The sequence below is a fragment of the Metopolophium dirhodum genome, chromosome 8, assembly GCF_019925205.1.
Source record: "Metopolophium dirhodum isolate CAU chromosome 8, ASM1992520v1, whole genome shotgun sequence".
Classification (NCBI taxonomy): Eukaryota; Metazoa; Arthropoda; class Insecta; order Hemiptera; family Aphididae; genus Metopolophium; species Metopolophium dirhodum.
The window spans coordinates 20093775-20120558 of NC_083567.1; the positions used below are offsets into that span (position 1 = coordinate 20093775).

Genomic DNA, 26784 nt, shown 5'->3' on the forward strand with positions numbered 1-26784 from the left:
CTCAACGCCGAACACACTAGCTGCACCACACTACTGTTCACCAGTAGTGACAGCGGCCGGTCGTCCGTCGTTGGTGTTTTACATTTTCTATTTTCCCTCTCAAAATTATAATTTTTCCAATATCTTATGGCTCCGCATGGCCGCTGAATGGGACCGCCGGAAATCACACATTACAATAATATCATCAAACACGCGAAAAACGAGTTCTGGCCGCGGACGGAAATAAAATTAGTTTTTGCGTGATCGATAATTTTTTTGTCCTGTTCTCGACCAGTTTCGCGTGCGACAAGTCGCCGGGCGATCTTACTTGACGGCGGACACAGTCTCGATAATATGACGTATAGTTACCGCGTCCGAACGTGACGTGATACACCTAGGTCGTCGTATTAACCGGCAATATTATATTGTACCTATAACACTATATAAGCACACATACACCCCGCCCGACTGTTGGTTTTTTTGCACGACATATTAAGCTCACAGTCGCACTTGCTCAGTGCATCGGAATAATAATATTATTATCAATATCCATACGCATACGGAGAAGCTATGGCGACCGACGTCAAATACAGGACCGATGACGCGTCCAACAACAACGTGATCGGAAAAAAATCTCAATTGTTTCCGAAAAAGGCCGAAGTCGACTTGTCTTTCGAAAATCTCACCTATACCGTAAACACGTTCAGCAAGTTCAAAAAAGGTTAGTGTCGGCTCAACGCCACTATAATAGGTATCACCTAGCTTTATAATATTATTAGTCATACCTACCTATTATATTGACGGATCTAGGTGGTAACAGGCAATATGCCAATATTATACTATTGTAATAAAAGGGACCTATAAATAATAAACTTATGGTAGGTGCATAGGAAATCTTCGGTTCATCGTGGTATATCTACGTACAATGTGCCAATGCACATACTATATTATATATTATTAGGTACACACTTACAATGTCTATTGCAAAATCAAAATCATTTATCAAATCAGTTTTATTTCAGCATTATTATTTTGGTCAATTATTTACACGAATAAAATGATAACGATGGTTTGTGCAGATAATAGGTTTCAATAGTATTTTGCGATGACATTTTACGATAAATTGAGTTCCACACAAATGAGCATCATATTTTAATAATATGATGTTGTGTTTATTATTGTTATCATTGTTTTTAGATGCACGAGTGGAAAGTGTGATAACACGACGGTTATATAACCGAAAACTATACTTAAAAATCAATGTTGGGAGGAAGTGAAATATTTTGAATGAAACTTTCGAGTAATAATAATTTTCGTTGTGATGTGTCTTTAAAAATAATGTGTATTATTATTATTATTATTACAGGTACCTATTACATAAATTAGTAATTTTATCGTCAAATATAACTATATTAGTGGTAGGTATAGGTACTTATAAAATATATATACCTACCTAATTATGCATTTTATATTTGTATTGTATAGAATAGTTTTTTTTTTGAGAACTATTAGAATATTGAATATTAAATATAATTTTCTAAGAATATAGAATAAAAACTATAAATTACTAAGAATGTAAACTAATTAATGAAACAGAATTTAGAATGTAAATTCATTCTATTATAGGTAAATAAATAATTATTAATTTCATTAGGTATACAATTATATCTATACGAGGTGAATATGCTATACGTCTTACTATAATATACTATAAGTAGGTTGTAAATACGGTGATAATAATATACAATAAATCGGTATTCAGACTTTTAGTACAAAATAAATAAGATTAAAAACAATAATATATTTAAATACTATGTAGATAATAGATTATATTTTATAGGAAGAATTGATTTTTATAAAAAAATAAAATAGAAAAAAAAATGATTGTCAAGGTAAAATATGGGGTCAAGTTTATAGAAATAAAATAAATAGTAAAATATACCTTTAAAAAAAAAAAATACTGATTGTTTGTAGTTATGAGTTTTGAAGTCGATAAAAAAATAGCATTTTCTTACAATGTATTCAATAAATTATAACATAGTTGGACAGGATACATAACTACGTGATGGTCACTCATATCGTTTCGTTCATATCAGTGTTAGATAGTAGTGTAATATTATTATTTGTTAGGTACCTACTATACATTTGAAATCAATAATAGGTAGATACTTTATATCATATTCAAAAAAACGATTCTGGATGAGGCTGTTCGGCTATTATAACGTTTATAAATTATCCAACGTTTATAACATTATTAGTTCCTCGTTAAAAAAAAAGTTAATGAATAAAGATGTTCAAAATGTATAGAATATAGTAACGCATAATAATAATATAATATTATATATGTATAATATTGTAATATTGTATTCAAGGTACTCTATATGGTCTAGTCTGGCCGACATAATTATAAATAATCTGATTTAGAAAAATGAAAAATCCATTCAAATCCACCAAACAGTATACATAATATTACTTTTTAGTAAAAATAGATATACTATAATTTAACTACATTACATATTATCCTATTCGGTATTCCTATACAAATTATTATTTGTAACGTTTTTGTTGACTGTTGTTTGACATATAAATCGAGTTCAGCTCGTTATAATTTTTTGAATGTATTCGGGGATTTATCATTACAGTTTTGAGTTGAGTTTTCCATTATAAATATCCACATAACTCCAATATTTTTGAATTTTTTAATCTACACAATGCACATTGGTACATATATTTACAAATAAGTATATTATTTGATATATAAGTTTAATTTGACTATACATAAGAAAACAAAGATATTATATCTACCTAACGGTTACACCTTTCAAAGTTTACGTAATCGTAATGTAATTTTTTTTCAAAATTTTTATTCAATGTTTATTCATGTTTTTTATATTAATTGAACATTAAATAAACATCAACATAATAATATGTGTGTTATAATTCTCAATAATTGTAGGAAGTGTATTATAGTTTCTTAATAAACATTTATATACTAATACATTGAATTCGATGCTCTCTGTCAATACAATATTTTATAAATACCAAGGTTAAATTACTATTCTATAATTTTGATATTTCTAAATTCCTATATTTATTTGTAGTTATAGACTATCTGGAATTCATCACTCAAAATAAACTCTATGAATAATTTATAATGAATAGGTATATTTTATGTACACACTTTGGATTTAACTCTTGTAGTCTTGTAAGTCATTTTTATACACGTTCAACGATTTTTATTCGATTAAAACATTCATATTAAATATTATATACAGTATACACAATTATATATTTCTATGTTGTTGGATATTTTAATTGATTTATGATTTAATTTTGAATGTATATCAAAATGCTTAAAATAATAATTATCTATGTAATTTAAAATAAATATCTTATATTATATTATTATTATATAGGTACTAAAACGTATAAAAGATTGTAAAATCATGTTTTCAATGGAACACAGAGCATTCATCCGTTCCTATAGATAAAATTGAAATGAATGGAAACTATAGTACCTATTGTATAGGTACGTCAATTTTTCTGGTCGTCCACGGAGTATTACTACAATGCTTTTATTGTAAAACATTTCCACAATTCCAAAATTCAACTGGATGGATAATTTAAGGTTTTCATTCTAAACAAATTGTTATTTACTATTATTGATTGTATCATCTACATGGATATCATAGAATACAAGAAGTTTTTTAAAATTAATTATAAACTTATTTAATTTGTTTTTAAAATGTATGACATTTTCTAACTAAAATAATAATTACAAAATTTATTTAAATAAATTAACTTTGTTAAATTTTGTTCTAAAGTTCCTTTAACATTTGTACATAGGTACCTATGTGCTGTATAATGTAGATAAATTGTAAATGAAGGTTTTTGTATACAATTTTAAATGAGCGGATTACTATATTCGCCTTTATACCCACAAAGAAATATTGTTAAATAATAATAATTTATTATTAATAAACAATATCAATCACAGATATTATTTATTTTTATCTCTTGATAATATAGTAATTGTATACCCTAGCTAATATATGTATGTAGAAGTAGAAGTTATGCATTTACTTAATCTATATTTGTTGTAGAATCTTAATACAAAGGTACTAATTATTCATTAAATTAAAAAAGGTACCAAACTAATTATAATTGTACTCTCATAAATTGTAATATTGACTCAAAAATGAATTGATTATACTTATAAAGTATAACTATATTATATTTTACTTATATTTTGTCATAAGCATAACCATAAGTTATAATAAAATAAATAATATATGTGAATAATCATTATTTTAAATATTTCCGTAACCAAGGTTGTTGAGGTCAAGTTTTATTGATAGCAATTAATGAAATATTAATATGTGATTTAAGAAATATATCAATTTAGTATATTACTTATATATGTATAACCTTATATATACCAGCAAATTAACAGTGGGTATATGCATTTGTTAGAGTTTGAAAGCAGGATTTTTAAAATGCAATTATTTCAAATAGCTTTGCTTTCAAGATTCAATTACACGTTAAATACACCACTATCCTGCACCGAGGTGAATCGAAACGACTAAACGAGTATGCGTATGTTATAAGTAGGTACCCTGTATTCTGCAGCAACTATAATCTGTATCCTGTCCTAGTTTTTTTATTATTTCAATATTTCAATATTTTATTTACACAAAGTATAATGTAACTATGTTAGCGTATACAATCGTATTTCGATGTTTTATTAGTTAATCACTTATCTGCAGCTTCCGCCTACCAGTTGTACTTTAAAATAAAATAAAATACGTTATGAGTTATGACTAAATTATAAAAAAATATTAATTTAGCCAATAGTGATCAAACAATGTATTAGTGCATATTTTGTTACATTCACATTTTAAGTGCATATTTTTTTATTCCTATTTCGAAATTAGTATTTAATTTTTCTTTTAATTGGTTAAAAAAAAAATGATATGACTAAAAGGGTATTTGATTTAATTTAATTTGTAGTTAAAATTATAAACTTCCGTCTGCCGGTATCATTTTATCAACACACAGACTCTAAATATATAGATATTGTATGATTATTTTAAGGGTCACTGGATACTTTGATCAATCAGTGTTAGTTTGTCAATGTTATATAGGCATTCTTTAATCTTTATGATCTATAGTTATTGCTGTAGGTTCTGGTTTTCCCCAACTTAAGTTAAGATTTAACATGTTAAGTAAATAACAACATAAATAAATAATTGCTCGAATAATTGTATTTATAAAAAGTTTCAGTTTTTAATGCATATTTTAAGAGTGTATGTTTGATACAGTGATTGTACATATTTAGAGATTTTTAGGGTACGAGGTCTCTTGCTTTAATAATTATATAATAAATATAAATAAATGTGAATTTCTGCCCTGCGCCATAAAAAATCCGTAGAAAATAAGAGCAAAAAAAAAATGAAATAAAATACCTTTAGACGTATCTATGTAAGATGTAGGTATGTTAACTACAAAATAATTTGCACATTTTCGTGATTTTTTATCAACATTTGAACTTCAAAATTTAAATGCTTAAAAAACAAATTGTTCATATTTATCTTAAATATTTTGAACTGCTATTATAACAAGTTATGGGGAACTTTGTAGTATATTATATTCAAGCATTTTGATTGAGTAAACATTTTTTTTATCAACATTTAGTAATTTAGATACCTATAGAAAAAAAAACAAAAACAATCAACAATTTTAAAAGTTCATAAATAACTTAAAAAGTGTCAATGCCATGTATAGAAAATGGTAATATAAACATTTGGTAAAATTTCAAGTATCCACGGTTATTCCGAGAGTTATTCGCTTTTGAATTACAACAAAATCGACTTGGTAAAAAATTGGTTTTGCTAAAAAATTCTCTTTTTTTCCTATTTTTTTTTTATTTTTGGAACTTTTTACTTTTGAGTCCCTAAAGCTCCAAATAGATTCACTTTCCTACCAGAAAAGATATTTTTAAGTTGAAAATCTAAGCATATTCTTACTGCTCAAAAAGATGATGATAGACATACCTAAAAATAAAAATAAAATACACTCTTCGTCACTCTGCTCGAAATCTAAGCTGGATGATAAGTAATTTTTATACGACCATATTATAATAGGTAGTTAAATTACACGAAGGTGGTGGTGAATTGAGAACCAACTGTGTAGGGATATATTCGGATATATTATCATCAGCTGTTGGTATTGATATTTTATGAAGACGGATGACTGCGTCGACCGCATTCTATATAATATAATATCATAACATAAATTATTATATATAGATATCTTTGTGTAATGTTACACGATGATGATATAATTATGAACCATTGGTATTCCACATAATTTTTTTTTTTAATTATAGATAAAATGCGTAATTAGTTGCACTTTATTAGATTACACATTGGATAATATTATAATAATATACCTCGTAATATACTGTTCAACGTACATGAATATTTTGGTGCAGTATTACATCTTGGTGGAGAAAAAGTGTTACCAGCCACTTAACTCTTTTAATCTAAACTTGATACGCTACTTAGTAATAAACTATTATTAAATATCTGATTGAATAATTTTATACAATATTTATTAAGTAACCTGTTAATACGTTTTCCAACTATGGAGTCAGAAATTCATTTTATAACTTAGAATGTGTACAAAAATAGTATTTTTTAAGAAAATATATCGATTTTATTCATATTATACTCGTACCTATACACAATTTGGAAGACACTGTACAATATATTATTTACTTATACATGATGTGTGTTTATCAATTATTATTATTTATCATTTTAGTAGAAACAAAATATTTTTTACACGTTCAAATGATTTTAATATTCCATCATTTTAAAGACTTAATTGTTGAACTCTAATGAACCTGATCGATATAACATATTATTATATTATATCTAGTGAGTAATAACTAATAATATAAAACATTAATGTGCCAAAGTCCTAAAGTCTAAAGGCTTTAATTGTTTACGAGACTATTATGAGCCTCTGTGATGAATAATACTGCATTAATATTTGAATTATATTTCTTTACTTTTTTGCAATTGTTTTTTGAATAAAAAATAGGTTTAAATGTTAATGAATCGTGGTAGGTATCTGATGTATTGTTTAAGAAGTAAATTAAACAATATTGAGTTCAATTTTAATAGTATGAAACAATACATAATACCTATAGTCATTATATTAAATAATTTCTCAATATGTATCCCAAACGTATCCCTGTCATATTATGTACAATTAATAACTTAATACTTCTAATGTGATATCTGAGTCTTAACCACGGTATGCATGGGTCAGGTTAAATTATTTTGAATCATTATGATTTTGAAATAATCATTATGTCGTTCTGTAGATTTTGATTGGTCAACAAATGATTTAAAGCGTTTAAATCAGTACGCTATTAGCCACGTGAATACATGTGTTAGCTATTATAATTATAATATTAATTTGATTTATACTTGGTATACGATTGATAAGAACTATTTGTTTAAAAAAATATTTGTTTGGTGTTCTTTTCAATTTATTTTATAATTGTCATGCTAATTGCATATAACTAGGTAGGTACCTATACGTGTTATTTTAACTTTTTAATTCTTTGCTAATATAGCCAAATTGTATTCGAATACATATAATATGACAAGTGACTGTATACTATATTATGTTAATAATAAATGACGATGTTTAAATATTGCTCGTGTAATTGTTCGTGTTCTTCTGAATTTAAATATTTTGAAATTTATTGTGAGTATTTTACTTACTTTTTTTAATGTATAGTCATCAAGATTCAAGGTTATGACTTATGGTTTTTTCAAATTAAAATATTCATATTATGTAATGAGAGTATAATATCCATTTCAGATATCAAACAAGTGCTTTAGGTAACTGTAGTCTTCGTAGTAGAACGTACCTAACATTAATTGGTACGTATTGAAATCGAATGACGGTGTGAATTGTTTAAAAATGTTATTACGTCAAAGTTCGAGATCAAAACAAATATCAGTTAACAATTAGGTAAAGTAAATTTGGATTTTGTCAGGAAATGTTTTGTACCTACGTACACACTAAAATGAATCGTATAAGTCATACTCATCTTCTGATGTTAGTCAATCAGTCAATGTCTTATTGTTAGGACGCCGATCGAGTGATGATGAGTTTCTTCGTCATCTCTCTGCACCAATGTATGCTCACCGCGTAACCCGTGCGTATTATATAACACAGAATATGGATCAGCTACAGTCGTAACGTCATTTGCATGAGCATAATTTTTTGATTTTAGTTCTCTGGTATTATCATCTATGTAATTTACAACTACTTACATTTCTTATCACTTGAACCTGCACATCCATCATTCTAAAGCAGCAAATCACTAAAGTTTAAAGTCTAAACCATATGTCAGTCGTCCAGTAAGAAGTATGCAAGCTTTTAGATTTTTTTTCTATTAATATAACATTTTAAGTTTAAAGTAATAGACCTCGCTAAACGTTCAATCAAAGACCCAATACAGCCATTTTTATGCCATTCATAACAAATGTAGATTTTTAATATAGGTACTTATATATACGAGTATATCAATAGTATATCAACATAATATTATAATATTCACAGAACAACGGATATACGTGACGCGTGACGGTTTTCGATAAACAGTGATCAAAAAAATTTAAATAGTATAATATATGAATATACATTATACATACACCTACCGCAATACGCTCATACGTATAAACACCTATGCTTAAGCCTGAGATAGTATAAGAAGATGTGGTATACTCTCCTTCCTGTTCTGGCGATTAATCGTCCTTGATAATAATATTATAGTTGTGATATTAATTTTGATCATCGCGAATAAATAAATCATATTCGTGGGATTCAAAATAATAACTCGACGAACCATCACCGCCTACGCCGGCGCCGACGACACGTACGACATTATTTGATATTGCCGGCGCGTCTCGACGCAGTTGCGTGTGTGACGTCTGTACGGAACGCGACAATGCACAAAATATATAATAAAAATACGAAGCGCACTATGGTAATAATTTCGGTAGGTGTAGTCATCATTGTCACTTCTGGTTTTTGTTTGTGATTTTTTATTACGATCCCGCCGTGCCACGCGCTGCATTTCCGAGGCGTGACGACTGCGATCTGAAAAATCGGTTCCCGTTTGTCGTATCGTTAGTTTTCCTTACGAAACTTTTCTAATATCAAAATATAATCTTACCGATTCGGGTGGATACTGTTTTCGGCAAATAATGAAATACGATTTTATATTGCCGAACTTATTATTGAACGAATGCTACCTATGACTCAATGAGTATAACACCTTTCAATTAGTGCTTTTGGCCTTGGCATTATTATAACCTCTACTATACACACCTTATGTAATAATTAAGGTATTAGGTATAATGATGGAAAACGTTTTACAGTGAGTTTTGTAGAAAAACAACAAATTCTAACATTAAAGATTTTGTACCTAATAAGTTGAGTGCATTTTGGGAATCACTGTTTATATATTATTCTATCAATTGTTTTATTTTATAGAGAATAAGAAATTAAGAATTGATACATAATATTTTACTCTATACAGTTACTTTTCTATTTGATTAGAAGTATCAAACATAAAGCTATATTTTTAAGTATAAATCAAATTAGCTTGGTACCTACCAACTAAAGTTCTAAAATGGTAAACGATTAGCCAACAATAGGAAATACTAAGATTTCAATATTAGTATGTTAAACTAGGATGTTCCTGGGTTTGGAGGATAAATTATACCTCCCCTTTTGGATTCACAACTGAGGTAGTTAAATCATATTAAACATAATAATTAATAATATATCCACTTGTTTAGTTAATTATAATTTAATATGTTGTTAATTAGTTATTATTATAATGTTAGGAAAAAATGATTCTATTAGAATACTAAATACGCATTCGGTAGAAATATATCGATGTATTATATAGGTACCTACCTACAAGTACCTATGCTTAAAAATATGGAATACATAATAATGTTTGCAAATAGTTCATGTCATCCGATTTTAAAATAGATATGCATTTAAAACTAATTAAAAGTCATAACCAAGTTATTAGTAATGTTTCTACACAAATTGAAATTAATTATTAATTATTAGTGATTTATTGTGGCAAACAGGAGTCTTGGCGACCTTGAACCGGTTTGCTTTCTGTAATGTCAATGGCCGACTAACAATAATAATCGAAAGTGTGTTTAAAAATATGGTCTTATATAATAATAATGTATAAAACGAGAGATAAATCTAGGACTTCCGAGTTTTTATTGAAATTAAAATAATATTTGATTTTGTACCTATGTGGTATTGTTGCAATTTGTTGGTTGATAAAACATATACCCTATAGAAACAAGGTGATGTATTGGCTGTCATATAACCTCTTCTATCACGTCTTATTGTTGTTCGTAAATAGTAGATAATGTGGTATTAAGCCAACTAATTAGGATCTTTGAGGCTTTGTGCCAAAAACAAATCTAAAATTATCTCAAATAACGTTTGCAAGACATATTTAAATGTTTCTAAACTACTGAACTACCTACATAGAACTTGCAGGTATATTACTCGTACATTATCATATCGTGTATCTATCTTATTATTAATATTATTATGGTTTACGTTTTCAATTGTTTTATTTCAATTATTTAATATCTTAATTACATTTTTAATTTGAGCAATTCTATTTCCATGTAGGTATTGTGTAAATAAATAATGATGATTGTGTGTATTATATTTGTATAAAGTACAATTTTTGTTCTTTTTTATGACACAATACTGAATACATACTTTCAGAACAATATAATATATAATAATAATAATAATAATAATAATAATAATAATAATAATAATAATAAAAACAATTATACAAATATTTCATGAGAAGTTTAAAATTTAAATATATGACTAGAATTACCGAAAAACATCAATATTTCGTAATCTATAAGCCATTTCTATTATAATATCTAGCATTGATGTCATTGGAATTTTTACACAAATTTACTAAGATTTACATATTTTATTGAAAGAATAACACTGTTTCGTCTAACAAGGTTCATTGACTGACAATAGTTAGTTTAATTAATTAAATTAAAACATTTGAACACTCTAATAAGTAATAACAAACCAAATAGGTTCGAAGAATAAACTGATATACAACATTTAAAAATATTATAATATTGATAAAATAATAACCTTTCTACTTTTCAAATAATTCCTTCATTTTTTGAGTAGTTAATTCGATATTTTCATACAGTTCAATAAACTCTTATCTTTGTTCCTGTTTCTACCATTGCTTCTTAAATACACGAAACAGCTGATATTTTATAAAGATGTTAATAATTAACACCTAATCAAGCGCGTTTATCAAAATGATAACATTTTATGAAATTAATAGTACCTAATGGTTAGAACCAGCAGAAAATAAAATATTTTTCCCGATTATTAGTGTTATATTGTAGAGAATAAGTTCTGTGTATTTTTTCATGATATTTAGCCCATAGCTCGGGCTATGTTTTATTTATTGCATTGCGAAATAATTGCAATAAAAAACCTACATTTTTAATTTGTATGACTTAAATGATAAGAATTTTATGTACAAAATATATATTGAAAATTATCAATAATATGTATACTGGTTTAAATGTAATTAGTAATTAATTATATAACCTATTCCTATAAATATTGTTCATAAATTATTTTATTACTATAATATTATATTTTACAACATTTTATAAATTTTATTTATTATCTAACCCAACCAATTCACTTTTAGATTTTGAGAGTACCTCCCAGCTATTACCTATTGATGTTATTGGTTATACAATTTTTATTTTATTCTAGGAACATAACATTTTTATATATAAGGACTTCATGTCTCCATTATGTTTATATAATAAACTTATGGTACCTACATAATCATTGGTTGAAAATTAACTTTGATGTGTACAATATGTATTTAATGCGATTATAGTTGCTTTCAAATTGAGTTTGATGATACTTTCATCTTTGTATTATAGTCAACCAAAAACATTATATAGTGAATGGTAAGATTTATACAATTACAGAAAAACAAACGAGTAGACTAACTAAATAAAAAATGATTTCGAGTAATAAATATCTACTTTTTAAATTGTTACATAAAAATGTATTTTACTATTTATAATTTCAGTTTTCAATTAATTTCATAAATTAGATGTGAGTACTGAGTAGTAACTAGTTACTAATAAGTACCTACTTCGATTTTGTGATTGGATATTTAAAATGTTTTAGTTGGTTCAAAATCTTTAAATTATGATGGTCAGTCTAGAACTAACTCCATAAGCTTCACTTTTTAAAATGAAACTTACAATATTTTATTCATAAATATAAACATTTTTACAAAATTCTATACGTCATGCATAGGTGCGTACGATAATATAGATAGGTAATATAGGTATATTGTATATTTTAGAATTTTAGTTTGTTTTCAATGTCGTTATGTTGACATGTTGTGATCATATTATGGGACTTGTTTCTTAGTCATTATAAACTACATTACTATATATATATTACAGCATAATCGGTATAAACTAAAAATTGTATTAGGTATTTATAATAAAAATAATGTTTACAAATGTGAATTTAGTAAATATACAAATTAAAATCAATTCCCTCATTTTAGTGCGTCGTGACGAGACTATATTGTATATAATATTATAACTCCATACTAATGGTTTTTCCTTATTCGTATAATATACGGACATAATGTACCTAATCTATAATATGTATACAAACATGTTATTGGATATACAAAATGTTATCGTAAATACAAACTTTCATATACATATCTATATTTTATTCTGATTCTATTTTCCCAAAGCCGTTTCGGAACATAAATTAGTGATAACCATTATCGTTTGACATTTGTAACATTTAATACATTTCATTTTATTTACTATGAACACAACTTATCAAACGACTTCGAAATCCCTAAACATTATATTGTATCCGTGTATAATATTATTATGTTGAAATACATTTAAACACAATACGCACCGTAAAACATATTTGTGCTGTAATGTGCATCTACTTTATATTTATTAGTAACAAAAAAAGTTACATGGTAACTACTCGATAAAAATTTTATGTTTCGTCGAAGCAATAAAAAAACAAACTATAATACCTAATATCATAATAATATTATCGAATGCAATCAACGATAATATTATAGTGAATTCTCAGCCTGCTGCTTATCATGTTTGGAGACGTGCGATGGCGGTTATAAAATTAAAAAAAACCTAAGCCCATATAGTTGTAGTTTTTTTTTTCTTTCGTTAGGTATAATAGTAATCATTATAGCTAGGCTGTAGCCACAGTGCTACACCGAGATCTAGTCGGATGGTTTCTGGGGAAGAAGTCACGACGAATACTGTAAACAATTAACCAAAAGTTAGTAAATATAAACAATATTATCACTCCACGGGAGTTTTACTATTCAACGAGGATATTGTAATTGTAATTTATATCATTGTAATATTTATTTACGAATCTCACTTGCCGGTAGCAGAATAATACATTTCTGTATAAGCGTTACCGCCGTTGACGGCCTTCGATCTGTACAATATAATAATACGCACAAGGAGGCGAACTAACAGTATAGCTATAATGCGGGCAACTGGGCAAGTTGAGTGTCACGGCCGTCGAATGACCCAAATTATTTTCATGTACCTACCTACGATCTTTGCGATAGTTGATTGGATTGTTTATGTTTTATAATTATAAAAATATGATATAATATTGTAAATAATAAATAATAAACAATAATTAGTTGTTGATTGAAGAAAAAGAAACAATATGTTGTATACAAGCAGTATGTCGACGTATCGATTATGAAGGGTAAAATTTGTAAAACTATACACGGAAATACTTTGAAAAAAAATAAAAAATACCATATCTACCTCTATTTCACTCGTTTTATTTTTTATCATTTTTCGATCACTTGTATAATATTTATATGTATTTTTAATATTGTTGATTGATAATAATGATAAAATTATACCGTGACAAAAACATTTCAATAACTGTGTAAAAAAAAGTGCTTATTATACCTATAGGTACATATCGGAGCAAAAAAAAAAATTAAATAATACTCAGAGATGTGTGTGTGTCGTCGCCTGTGGTTGTAGCCTTGAAATGTGCAATATATAAGGTGAACCTGCGAGTAGAATACAATTTTTAGTAAAGCCGTATCTATCCGACGCGACAGTGATACACCCATACATAATATTATCAAATGATATGACGAATGATTTCCGCCTTGAAATTCGTTTCCGTCCCAGTGGACCGACAATTTGACTACAGTATATAATTTCGTTCTTCGGTGACATTGCTTTTCCACAAATCGAAAACGACCTTTGACTTCTCGAGAAAAAAATTACCGTGGACGTGCTGGTTGTTTTTTTTTTTTTTTAATTAAGCTTTAGGCATGGGTCGATTCGAGTGGGTATCGGTGACGGATTGAGACGATTAGTGGCATCATCAAAAAGATTCGATGAAAGATTATTAGTTTTACCAGAGCGAGCTCGGCTTTTTTGTCAGACATTTTTTTTAACGGCCCGATTGATCACAAAATAAATACATTATTATTTATTACTGCAAAATATATTAAACGTTATACAATTGTATACTATCGGCGTGTTTCACGAGTCACTAGTATCAAGCATTTTCGTGTCAAACTGCTCAATATGCTGGTAATATGATAATATATTTTACAATTTATTCGAAAAATAAATGTATGAAAATATGAAATAAAAACTGATTTAATACAACGTCCCAAAAATTAAAACTGGACGCAATTTTTCTTAATATGATTCAAATTCGATGATGTTTTTTTTTAAATAACTGTACCTACAAGTATGTAGGAAATTATTATATGCTGTATGGTATTATAAACATATACCTACACTTATTTATTTGTCATTACCCTATATTATTATGTTTCTACTCTCAGGAGTAGTAAAAGACTATAATATAATATTATATAATTATATATTATTTGAAGTGTATGTCGAGTCATATTAATGGGACTTGTTGAGTGTAGATAACAGTTTCCCATACCGTTATCTGATGTCGTATTTAAATCTTAATATTTAATTTCACTAAATATTGTTGTGTTTATGTAATCGACAGCGTCGAGTGAAGTGTAGTAAAAGCTAGACTAACACTGCACGCGTGTTACGTATACGTCGTATACATACAAACATAACAATACTAACCTATTGTACAACTGATGAATGGGTATTTGAATAATGATAATGATATACTTAAGCTAGGTACCTACCAAAATAGGTGTAATTAAAGTGTCATGGTCGATAAATATTTGTTTTACGTTTTTAGTGAAAAAAGAGATTTTGCACGGCATCAACGGCAGTTTCCGGTCTGGACAACTAACAGCCATCATGGGGCCGTCGGGCTGCGGCAAGAGCACATTACTCAACGTTCTCGCCGGATACTCGTGAGTGCATTAAAACAATAATATTTTAATAAGCGTCGTGTACCGCGGTGTGTAACTAAGAATTATGAATACATTAAGATATACTATTAATAAATGCTAGCTCACGGGCTATTGTTTTCTCGGAGTAAAAAAACCTGGGTAGGAAATGTAATTTTTGTCGAACAAGACAACCGAGTATTTTGGTTGTCGTTTAACGTTGTATGCATGCGACCTTAAGGCGACAAAAATATAATATGTTCTAGGTACTTTGATATAATATAGGGCATTTCTACTTTATGATTGGGTATAGGTATTAAACTTATCACTAATGTTTGGACGCATATTATACAATAAGGTATACATTTACCTACATACTGTACTTCTAATAAATTGTTTAAAATGAATTACTGTGTCATTAAATAAAAATATGAGTTCACGTTTCTGCGCTTATCCACTTCAAATCTAAACTAATCCTCCTTAAGAATGTAACCTTTACAAGCTCTTTCTCTAGACATGCGAATTAGAGCTTTGCTAAAATAATTCGATTTCAATACAATAAAAATAACACCCGAAAAATTGTTCCGATTTATCACAAATGCACTACCTATACTTTAAGTCTAAATGATAGCAATCGTAATCATAAGTATTTAAATGGCCATGCAAAGATCCTAGTAAAAACTTATTTAACTTTCCCCAAAAAGTTGAAAAGAAACTGATGTCGTGGATTATTCCTAAGTTATTATTTTAAACTAAATCCCTATAGTAGTGTCGTCAGTGACGGCTTCTCCAAATCAAGTTTTTTTAGTGTTAAATCGTTTTCAGTTAATATCATAATATACGCTTATTATACTAAATTTATACAGATTGTGTAAATAAAATAAGGGAAATAAGAATGTCGCACTGACTTTTATTCTACTACAACCATGACGATAATTGTTAGTTGAATATTGACTATTGTTATTGTAAAAACAAATACAAAAAAAAATGCAATAATTTAATAGTTTTTAAATCCCATAAAAATATAAAATATACAGAGTGTAACAGGAAGACCTGGCAGATGAAATAACTTTTGTTCAAAGCAATATTTTTAAATTTTTTATTTTATAGTCACTTGTGCTACGCATATAATATAAAACATTTATCTTTTATTTTTTAATACTGAAAATTAAAATTTAAAATATGATTTAAATATTTTTGGAAAAATTAAAAATAGCCGATTTGTAAATATGATTATAAAAACAATTTTGATGGTAAAAACAATTATCTAAGTCAAGTAGTTTATTTCTTAGAATTTTTTTAATTACCTATTAATATTATATTGAGTAAATTAATTCAGAACGTAATAACTTTTTTTTAAATATTATTTTTGGGAATTTACTGATATGAGTATATTTCTTAAATCATTTATCAATCATATAATTTTCACAATTTTTTCCATACGTTTAAGTAGCAGGATTTTTTTTTTGTTATGTCTCTTGTTACACTCTGTATAGCACTTAGTATCTGCAGTACAAACAAATTTGTGTACGGTTCACTTAATTTTAATTAATCATGTGCTTGGTTAGTTTTAAATGTAAACACGAACCAATATAGTTTGTTTGTACCTATTAAATATTGTGAGGAAAAATTGAGCTATTTTATAAGAACTTATTAGATGATTTGTATTTTGATGGGTTGATAATCTAATATGATTTTGAATTAAACTCCCGACAAACAATAGCATTATATTGTTCTTTGTTCAAGATCCGATAACCATGCAGGCAAACACTTATAGGTACGTGAATAATAAGCCACGTGTATGTAATATTTTATGTATAGAAATTAAAAATCAACACAATATTAAAGTTAGTCACATCATAATAAATTATAAAATGATACTAGCGTGTATCTTGGACTTAGTTCTTTTACTTATACAAGATAAGTATAGGTATACTTATGCAAGTTACAAGTAATTTAAAAAATGTTCAAATACTTTTGTCAAACATTTTAATTTTTACTTTAAATATTTATAGAATAACCCTCATTTCTTTAATATTTTTTCAGCTCTAAATATGGTAGAATATCCAAAACATATAAATTCCATGTATACAAATTTTTTTTTTTTTTTTTTTTTTTTTTATTGAGTAACCCGCGGCAACATAGGCCATTGGGTGTGGGGAGGGTACTGTAGGTTTTATATTGGGTAGGTTTGGTAGGTTTTATATTGGGTAGGTTGGTACACGTGTGTGTTGTGTTTGGCAGAATTTCTAATGGGGCACCCGTAGGTTTCTGCCGTGCCCCGGGGTGGGGGGATGGCGGCACTTGTTCTCCGGACACCGTGACTTGCCCGAAGAAAAATGCCGCCCAGTGGCCGGGAGTCGAACCCGCGACTGCCAGCGCCGCAGTCGACGCGTTAGACCGCTCGGCCACCTCGTCCCCCCGTATACAAATTTATGTGGATTAAAATAGTATATATTTATTAACTAGATTAGCTAATTGGATTACCCTTTATAGGAACTATATCATCCTATACTAATAAATACATTTTCCGTGAATTCCTTACATTGTGTAGCTGTATTAACTGAAAAAAATTTATTTTTGAAAATTTTTTTAAATTTTATTTTGTTATAGAGTAGTATAGGCAGGTGTACTCAATTTATTCATTGGTTCTTATTATATTATCAAGAAAGTCGTATTAAATCTATATAAAAAAAAAAAAACAATTTAACGTATTTTTATTAATCATCACATAAACATGTGCATATACTTTACCTATATGATAATATCAATAATTGGAACCACGTGTAGTTTTCGCGTGCGATGACGTGGCCAATTAAAATCGCACGGAGGAAACGCTCTGTGCATTTTTTAAGTAGTTCGGACAACAACTTAATATTTCCGCAATATTTTATTGGTGAATTATACAATGATACAATATGATAATAATGATATAACATATACTGTTCAACACCTACCTATAATATATAATATATTAATTACTAACCATAATTTAATTGCGAATTTAAATTGAACGAAGGGTTATGTCATATATAGGCAAGTATTAGGGGCTTAGCCCACTCAAATAATATATAAGTCCCCCAAAAACGCTTTTATGCTTAACAAGTATAATTATTTCATAACTTGTATTATGTTGTAATTGTATTATTTAAAAATAATTAAATTGGATTTTATTTTGGACTATTTTTGGAGTCAATATTAAGTTTTTATCATTAATCGGGGACCCGACTCATTTCGGAAAAAACTTTGTTAAAGGTATTCAATAAAATGTAAAACAAGTTTTTAGTTTATTGTTATAGAATAATAGATTATCAATCTGTTATGTATTATTGTTTGTTGTACAAGAGATATTATTTTTGATACCTAAACAAACAACAATATTTAAAACTCTCTGACTCTACAGGTTTTCCAGGTAGTTGGTACCTAATGGCCATCTGTATTCTGTATAGTATTATATCTCATATCCATATCTCATATGGATGTCAAATTCGTATCCGTGACTAGAGGCGTGAACATTTTATCCGTATTAAAACTTAAAAAGGCACTAAAAACCTCACTTTAGTTACGATGTTTTATTTGATTTATATTTTTTTAATAGCTGCCCGATTCTTTGCATAAGCATTTGATTTTTTGGGGCCATATATATATGTTTTCCGAATGCCCCAAATATGTGATAGTATTACAATATAGTACTTGGCTGACGGGATTTAAATGTGCGTTGCAGGATAAGTGGAAGTTCGGGCCAAGTGTATTTGAACGACTCGTTAAGAGATGAAAAACAAATGGCGAACATCAGCTGTTACATACAGCAGGACGATTACGTTCGCGACCTGTTGACCGTCAGGGAATCAATGACGGTGGCGGCCCACCTGAAGTTACCGACAACTGTGTCGGCGATATCAAAGGCCAGCCAAGTGGAGGACCTGCTGGATGCGATGGGGCTGTCCATCCACGGAGACACCGTTACCAAAAGGCTGTCCGGAGGCCAGAAAAAGAGACTGTCAATCGCCTTAGAACTTATAACCAACCCGTCGATATTATTCCTAGACGAGCCCACCACGTGAGTACCGCACATCTTACGATATGTATATTATCATGTATTATTAATATTAAGTAATTTCAATGAATAATATTTCGTTTCTCATATAATACAACGGGTATATGATTTTTTTAAGTAGATAAATATGATTAAAAAAAAATTATAGAACGGAAACTATAGAAACTTACAATAAATTTACCTTTATTTATTATGCTTAATGTAGCTACTATAATATTTACATAATGCACATTATTAATATAGGTACCCTATAAAAGTCAATGTTTTTTTATCATAACATTTAAATAAAATTTTTTTTATTATTGGTTTAAAGATTAAATTTTAAACAAACCGTTATTACATACATAGTCTGTAAATTTTTCAGCTATTTCGTTACACCTTGTATATGCATGATTATAATTAAAAAACAACTATAAATAATATGTGGGAGTATTGCGTGTAATTTGTGTGTGTTTTTATTGATTACGATATAATTATAAGCATTGAATTATTGTGTACTATTGTTGACTAATATCCTTAGGTATAATATGTTTTCCATTGTATACACGACATTTTTAAATAAATTTATGGGAAAAAAAATTCACCACCAGTTGACGGTTTGTTCATTTGTTTATTTATTTATTTAGGTAGACATTTTTTTTTTTTAAATTCATGAGACAATTATTTGATTATGATTTACTATTATAAGTCACAAGTCACAAGTCACAAGTATTGTATAAAATAAATCTATTATATATATCTAATATGACAATATGTATAATGTATACTGCACTATGGTCGGCAGTGTGGTTTCTTTAATAACGCTTTTCACGAGTCAGTTACGACGTGACTTTTTTGAAGGTCAAATTTCCTAACGTTTCATTCGTTTAGCTGGTATAGCCGTATAGGTGTACTCTTCAGTGTTTGATGAATGATTACAGAAAAAAAAACACAAAAGAAGCATAAAACCCGAATAAATATTCTCGTAAGTAGAATGAAACTCCAAAAATACGTACAGGTTTTTATCAAATGATCGTTTAAAACCTATTACGTAATCTTACGTATACTTTTTGTTGATTTTTTATTATTTATTATACGGTACAAAACCGTTGGACCAGTTTTGTTGTTCCACACGGAACAATCCTTTCATCGTATATTATTATCATTATTTTCTTTTTAATTACTATATGATTCATTCATTATTACGTCATCCAGAACGTCAGCGGATGATCTCTCGCATAAAACTGTTACTAATAATATTAAGTTTTTATCCTATGACATCAGGACATTTTACTCGGCTATATTCCAACAATACATCGACAGATATTTTTTATTTGTGTTAGCGACACCTTGTTGAAAACCTATGTATGTTTAACTCGTGACTGGTCCAAAGTGAAATATATAATTATTTTCTATGGACACGTACATTTTAGAACTTTGAATCCTATTTAACACAAAATCGTTCCATTTGTTACCGTTATTATTAATAATAATGTGTTTCACTTATTAATAGTATTTACATGGTAATTTTGGTACGATTGTAGTACGACTATTGATACATTATTGATATACTGCGAATACAAATATGCTCACATATAAATAAACATATAATATGGTCTGTTTATCTCATAAAAACATATAGATGATTTTGATGTGTTGAATTAAAATCCTATATATATTGTACTATGATGTATTGTATATGTAGGTATAAAATACAATAAAAATATTATTAATGGCGTTTATATTATTTAATTTATATTATGACGAGACGCAAAACTAAATTAGAATATATTTGCATAGTGGTTTGGATAGCCAATCTTGCAGCCAGTTCGTATCGCTGATGGCTGACCTAGCCCACAACCAAAGCCGTACCATGGTGTGCACACTGCATCAGCCCAGTGCTTTACTGTTTGAAAAATTTGACCAAATTTATGCGTTGAGCTCTGGCCAGTGCATCTACCAAGGACCTCCCAACTTCGTTATTCCTTACTTTGCCGAACGGACCATCGTATGTCCACCATACCACAACCCTGCAGACTTCTGTAAGTATAAGATTAACTTGGGTTTTCAGCCCGTGGGACTTTTTGAAAAAAAATCATTTTTATACCAATTAAATTCAATGAAATGTTTGATTAATCGTTTTAAGTAATTTGAACCAGTTTAAAATTAAATGTATAAATTGTTGAAAATTGTTATCAACTTATCAGTAAGAAATAATATTCTTTGAAAAGTATATAATATTTTAATCTATTAATCTTAATACTTTTTAAACATTCATATTTATTACTTGTATCTATTGAAATCCATACCATTGTATAAACGGAAAACTGTAATATCTATACTGAATTATTTGCTAATATATAAGTTCAAATAGTTATCATTTGTTTCTAGAGTTTAGTACCTACTTACCTGAAAGTACATAAAACGTTTAAGTTAAACTTATAATATTTATTGGATTATATTGTATTTTATTTATTATGAGATAAAAACTTTGTGAGATGGGGTTAAGATTTATTTTATCATTTAATAATACCCAATTTCTTTTTTGTATTTTGAATTTATTTATATTGTATATTATTATAATACATTTTTTTTTTGTTTATCAATATTAGTGATCGAAGTGGCAATAGGTGAGTATGGTACTGATGTACTGGTCAAACTGGCTGATACAACAAAAATCACATACATTAAGGACCACAATAACTGTCATTTAATTTCCGGGGACCAAGAATTACAACTAGAAAATGGTGCGTTTACTTTATATTTATTGTAATGTATAATATTATGAATGATCGTGATGATAATTCAAATGGAAATGTATTAATTTTGCAGGCACATGCTTGAAAAACAATAATGCTGTTGACAAGAAACAAACATTCACATACAAAATTTTAAACAAACCTCCGTATTATTTACAAGCCTATCATTTATATTTGCGAAATGTAATCATGTACAAACGTAATAAAGTGAGTAAAATATACACCAATTAATAAATTGGATTAACTAATTGTAAACGAACTCCACGATTACATCCGGAAAAAAAATATGTACGATATTCGTTAAATTGGGCAGTATAATATTTATAGCATATAAATATATAATGCTGAACGTAGTGACTTGAGAAAATAAACCTGCGGGAAGTTGGCACCATACTAAATAGTATTCAGTGGCGCTTAAGGGTTTAAAATACTATGGTATCATACATCAAGCCCCCCCCCCCCCATCATCCCCTTTTTTTAAATATAGATGTAATCAAAGCACCTACATAATGCAATGTTTAATGATTTATTTTGACGTAAATTCTGGATCTACAGTGGGATCCCCGCAGTACTGCAATATCCCCCATCCTATCTAAAAAGTCTACTATGACATATGCTATAGATAAATTAGGTGATTGGCGCCACTGCAGGTACTGAAAACACTCTTTTTGTACCCGAAAACACGTCCAACAAGCATATTTGGTGCTTGTGAGACGTTGTTTGGAACTTGTTGGACATTACCTACCGAGTTATATACCTGCAAAGGCGCCAAACATTTCTAAAAACGCCTAACAAGTAGCAAGTGTCTTGGAGTTCTTTGACATCGTTTTCCGTAACTTCGAGCTTTTAGTCTGTAATACGTGATTTTGGCACCAAAAATGCATAACTTGGATAGTAAAGTCCAATAAGTTATAAAAACTTTATAACAACGTCTAACAAGCGCCAAGAATATGATTGTTGGTCGTGTTTGTTGCAAGTGTGCTAACAGTGTGGCTCCAACTTCACGTACGCGAAAAATCAACTTTTGGAGTTATCGTAAATAAAGTTTCAACTACTCTATTGTAATATAGTTGTGTTAACGTAGATGGTTTAAAAAATTTCAGTCAAACCTTATGTTGCGGGTTCTCGCACATTTAGTCATTGCCCTTATTTTTGGATACCTATACCGTGGTGTGGGCAACGATGCGTCGGTGGTGATCAGCAACATGGTGTTCGTGTATGGTACCAATTTGTTTTTGGTTTACACCGGTCAGATGGCCGTTATCGTGTCTTGTGAGTATATAATAATATTTAAGTATTGTGTATAATATCTGTAATCTTCGTTCTTAATATTTATATAAACCTATGTTTTTGTCTGTCCAGTTCCATTAGAGTACAAGGTCTTGAAGCGGGAACACTTTAACAGTTGGTTCACACTTTTTCCGTACATGATATCCATATTGCTGGTTGAAATACCGTTTCAGGTGAGGTCACGAGACACAATAAAGTACAGCGAGTTATGCTTAATGGATTAAATCAATCGATTGAATCCATAAATCATATTTTGTTAATTACCCTTAACTTTCGCATAATATTATCATATTATATACAATACACATAAATAGTATTAAAACGGTTTATAATAAAAAAAAAAAATAACAATAAAGGAAAAAAATATCTATTGCGGCGATAGATTGCACTTAAGCGTCTCGTAATTTATTTTACACACTAGCCTAATAATTGGTTTGGGTTTTTTTTTTTGATCCCAGTAAACGATTGGTTTATAACCCAGCTAGTGTTTAAACACTAGTATTCACATTAAGTGGAACACAATGTATAGTTTTTTTTTATCCAAGAAGCGGATGCCTATAAATGGTAACAAACGCACGTTGTATAATTATTATAATATTAATTATTTTTGTGTTATCGTAGATACTGTGTTGCCTTGTCTACATTGTGCCGTCGTATATTATGACCAGCCAACCACTGGAATTGATGCGATTCAGTTACTTCACTATATTCCTGGTAGTAACTTCCCTGACGTCACAGAGTACCGGATTCTTGTGCGGTGCCACTATGCCAGTCAAAGTAAGTTTTGTTGTATTGCTTCTATTCACTATCTGTTAATAAATACTGGTCGTTCACCACTTTCCAATCGAAATACGTATTTATATACGAGTACTATATTGACTTCCTTGTTTGAACAAATTAAGTACCTATAAGATTAGGAAATATTATTATAATTATTTATTATTGTTACTTGAGGGATACGTAATCCCAATATATTATTATAACGAAAATAGTCGTATCTTGGTGTAAATATAAATACTATCAAAATGCTTTACAACGATACTGTTTCGTACTATACAAGCAGGTACCTACCTATTAATTTATTTTCAACTCTTAATCGATGTTATATAATATACATAACAGATACTTCATCAATGACTTATGATGGTCGTATTGATATTATAGGATTCATATCTCAATATAGATAAACAATAGTGTCTAACCTTAACGTATACCTAGCGTATACCTTATGGTCATACTCATAATGCTTAGTGAATTTTCGTTTCAGGTGTCTGTATTCGTCGGACCGGTGTTCGTGGTGCTCCTGTCCGTGTTCGGTTTCGCGATACGATTTACGGACATACCCGCCATTTATGTGTGGCTTCACTATTTCAGTTTCGTACGAGGATCGTTCCAGAGTCTGGTGTACACGCTGTACGGTTTCGGCAGAGGCGTCTTACCGTGCTCCGACGAGATGTACTGTCACTACAAGAACCCGATGAAGTTTCTCACCGAAATGGAGTTCGCCCAGGTGAACATCTATCCCGAATTTTTCTACATATGCTTCTTTTTCCTGTGCACTTACGTGCTGACCACAACGGTCATATGGTACAGGCTGAACAAGCGGTAGATATCTATCTGACCAACGATATAGGATCGATGAGCCTTATTGAGTCGCTGATAGTTATAATAATTATATACCTGCCTATGTGTATATTATTATTTAAAATCACGAGGCGATACGTTTTATTTTGTACGTGTAATGTGTATATTGCGTGTACGATGATGATTAATATATTAATATTTTTTATATGTAATAATACATAATATTATGTTATAAACTACAGTTGTGTATATAATAATAAGAGGCTATATGCTATTGATATATGTAATTGTTATTGTAAAGTACAATATTATAACAAAGATAAATTATTGTGATAACTGATAATAACTGATGAGGTTCATATTGTTTACCCGTGGTATGTTCGTTACAATGACGTTGCTTTATATACCAGGTATATGTAGAATAACACTCATCTCGTAATTAAGTTCCTAGAAAATTGTTTTATTTTGTTTTCTTATAAAAATGTTTTATTTAGGAACGTACTTATGGCATTTTTTTTTTGTTTGTCACAAATACGTTAAGTCTTTCAATACCGTTTGATATGCTATAACTATAATTGTAATGTTTTTTTACTCGCCGTCTATTTTTGTAATACACAATATTATTACGTTTTATATCAAAACGTTTGTTTAATGTTTCTACTCGTAATATCGAAATTCCGTCCGAGTAAAACGTAACTAGCCGATGGACTCGATAGTAATATTACTATATAATTGTTATAATATGACTATTACTATATGCAGAAAATCAGGGCAGTGACATATACCCAAGCCTGAGCAAGTTAATGATAATTTTAAATTATTTAAGTTAAGTTGATAGAAAACATTTCAAAAAACTTAAAGTTTATGGTTATCCTATAATATTTGTTTTAACTCGGTTTAGTTCAAGGTTATACGGAAACTTACAAATTACAATTTACTTATTATCTACTTGTTTTTATTTTTTATTTTTTACTTTAAATATATAAATATCCAATAGGTAATAATATGATTAAAATAATAAAAAGTAAATGTTTATATAATGTTCACCAATAATTATTTTATTTTATTTATTATTTTATTATTTATAATTTAACTAATCTATTATTTAATATAACTTGGATTTGATTAAAAGTAACTCGTTATTTACTAAGTTTATATCAATAAAAATCAGTTGAGTTGAAAATTAAATTTAAAAAAGTTAAAATTAACTTAACATTAACTTTTTAGCTCGTTACTCGTTTATGCCCAGGCTCATATCATCTACTTATATCTTTTCAACTTCACACAATGCTAAATGCTCACAAGTCATAACACAAAAAAAGGAATTTTGCATCAAACTTTAAAATTTGGATACAACATTTACACATAGCCACGACATTGGGTCGTGCCTACCCGTCGTAATTTATAAAACGTACACAAATACTCGTAGTGAGAGTGCATGTTTGGTAATTTTGTCGATACCTAACGTAACTTTTATCATATTAAAAAAAAAAAAAACAATAATCACTCACTATACAAACGATATTTGAGTAGGTACCTAACTATACACTAATGCTCTCCGAGATGGTATGACAATACCAGCTGTCATGACGATTTTAACA

At 28.7% G+C, this 26784-nt stretch overlaps 1 protein-coding gene across 1 annotated transcript; it reads left to right on the forward strand.

Annotated features, from left to right (window-relative positions):
• On the forward strand, nucleotides 1-25816 carry LOC132950481 (ATP-binding cassette sub-family G member 1-like). The gene is made up of 10 exons (XM_061021969.1): nucleotides 1-700; nucleotides 15421-15538; nucleotides 19239-19574; nucleotides 21351-21592; nucleotides 22163-22297; nucleotides 22383-22516; nucleotides 23413-23581; nucleotides 23672-23772; nucleotides 24221-24376; nucleotides 24867-25816. Exons 1-10 carry the CDS (start codon nucleotides 550-552, stop codon nucleotides 25206-25208), a joined length of 1884 nt encoding a protein of 627 aa, XP_060877952.1. The 5' UTR covers nucleotides 1-549; the 3' UTR covers nucleotides 25209-25816.
• Nucleotides 25817-26784: the final 968 nt, after the last annotated feature.

Bases quoted from the DNA above. Each gene is read 5' to 3' on its own strand.
- LOC132950481 (XM_061021969.1), top strand. From the start codon at position 550: ATGGCGACCGACGTCAAATACAGGACCGATGACGCGTCCAACAACAAC. The intron at 19,575-21,350 runs GTGAGTACCGCA...ATATTTGCATAG, and splicing joins TTCCTAGACGAGCCCACCAC to TGGTTTGGATAGCCAATCTT. The intron at 22,517-23,412 runs GTGAGTAAAATA...AAAAAATTTCAG, and splicing joins TCATGTACAAACGTAATAAA to TCAAACCTTATGTTGCGGGT.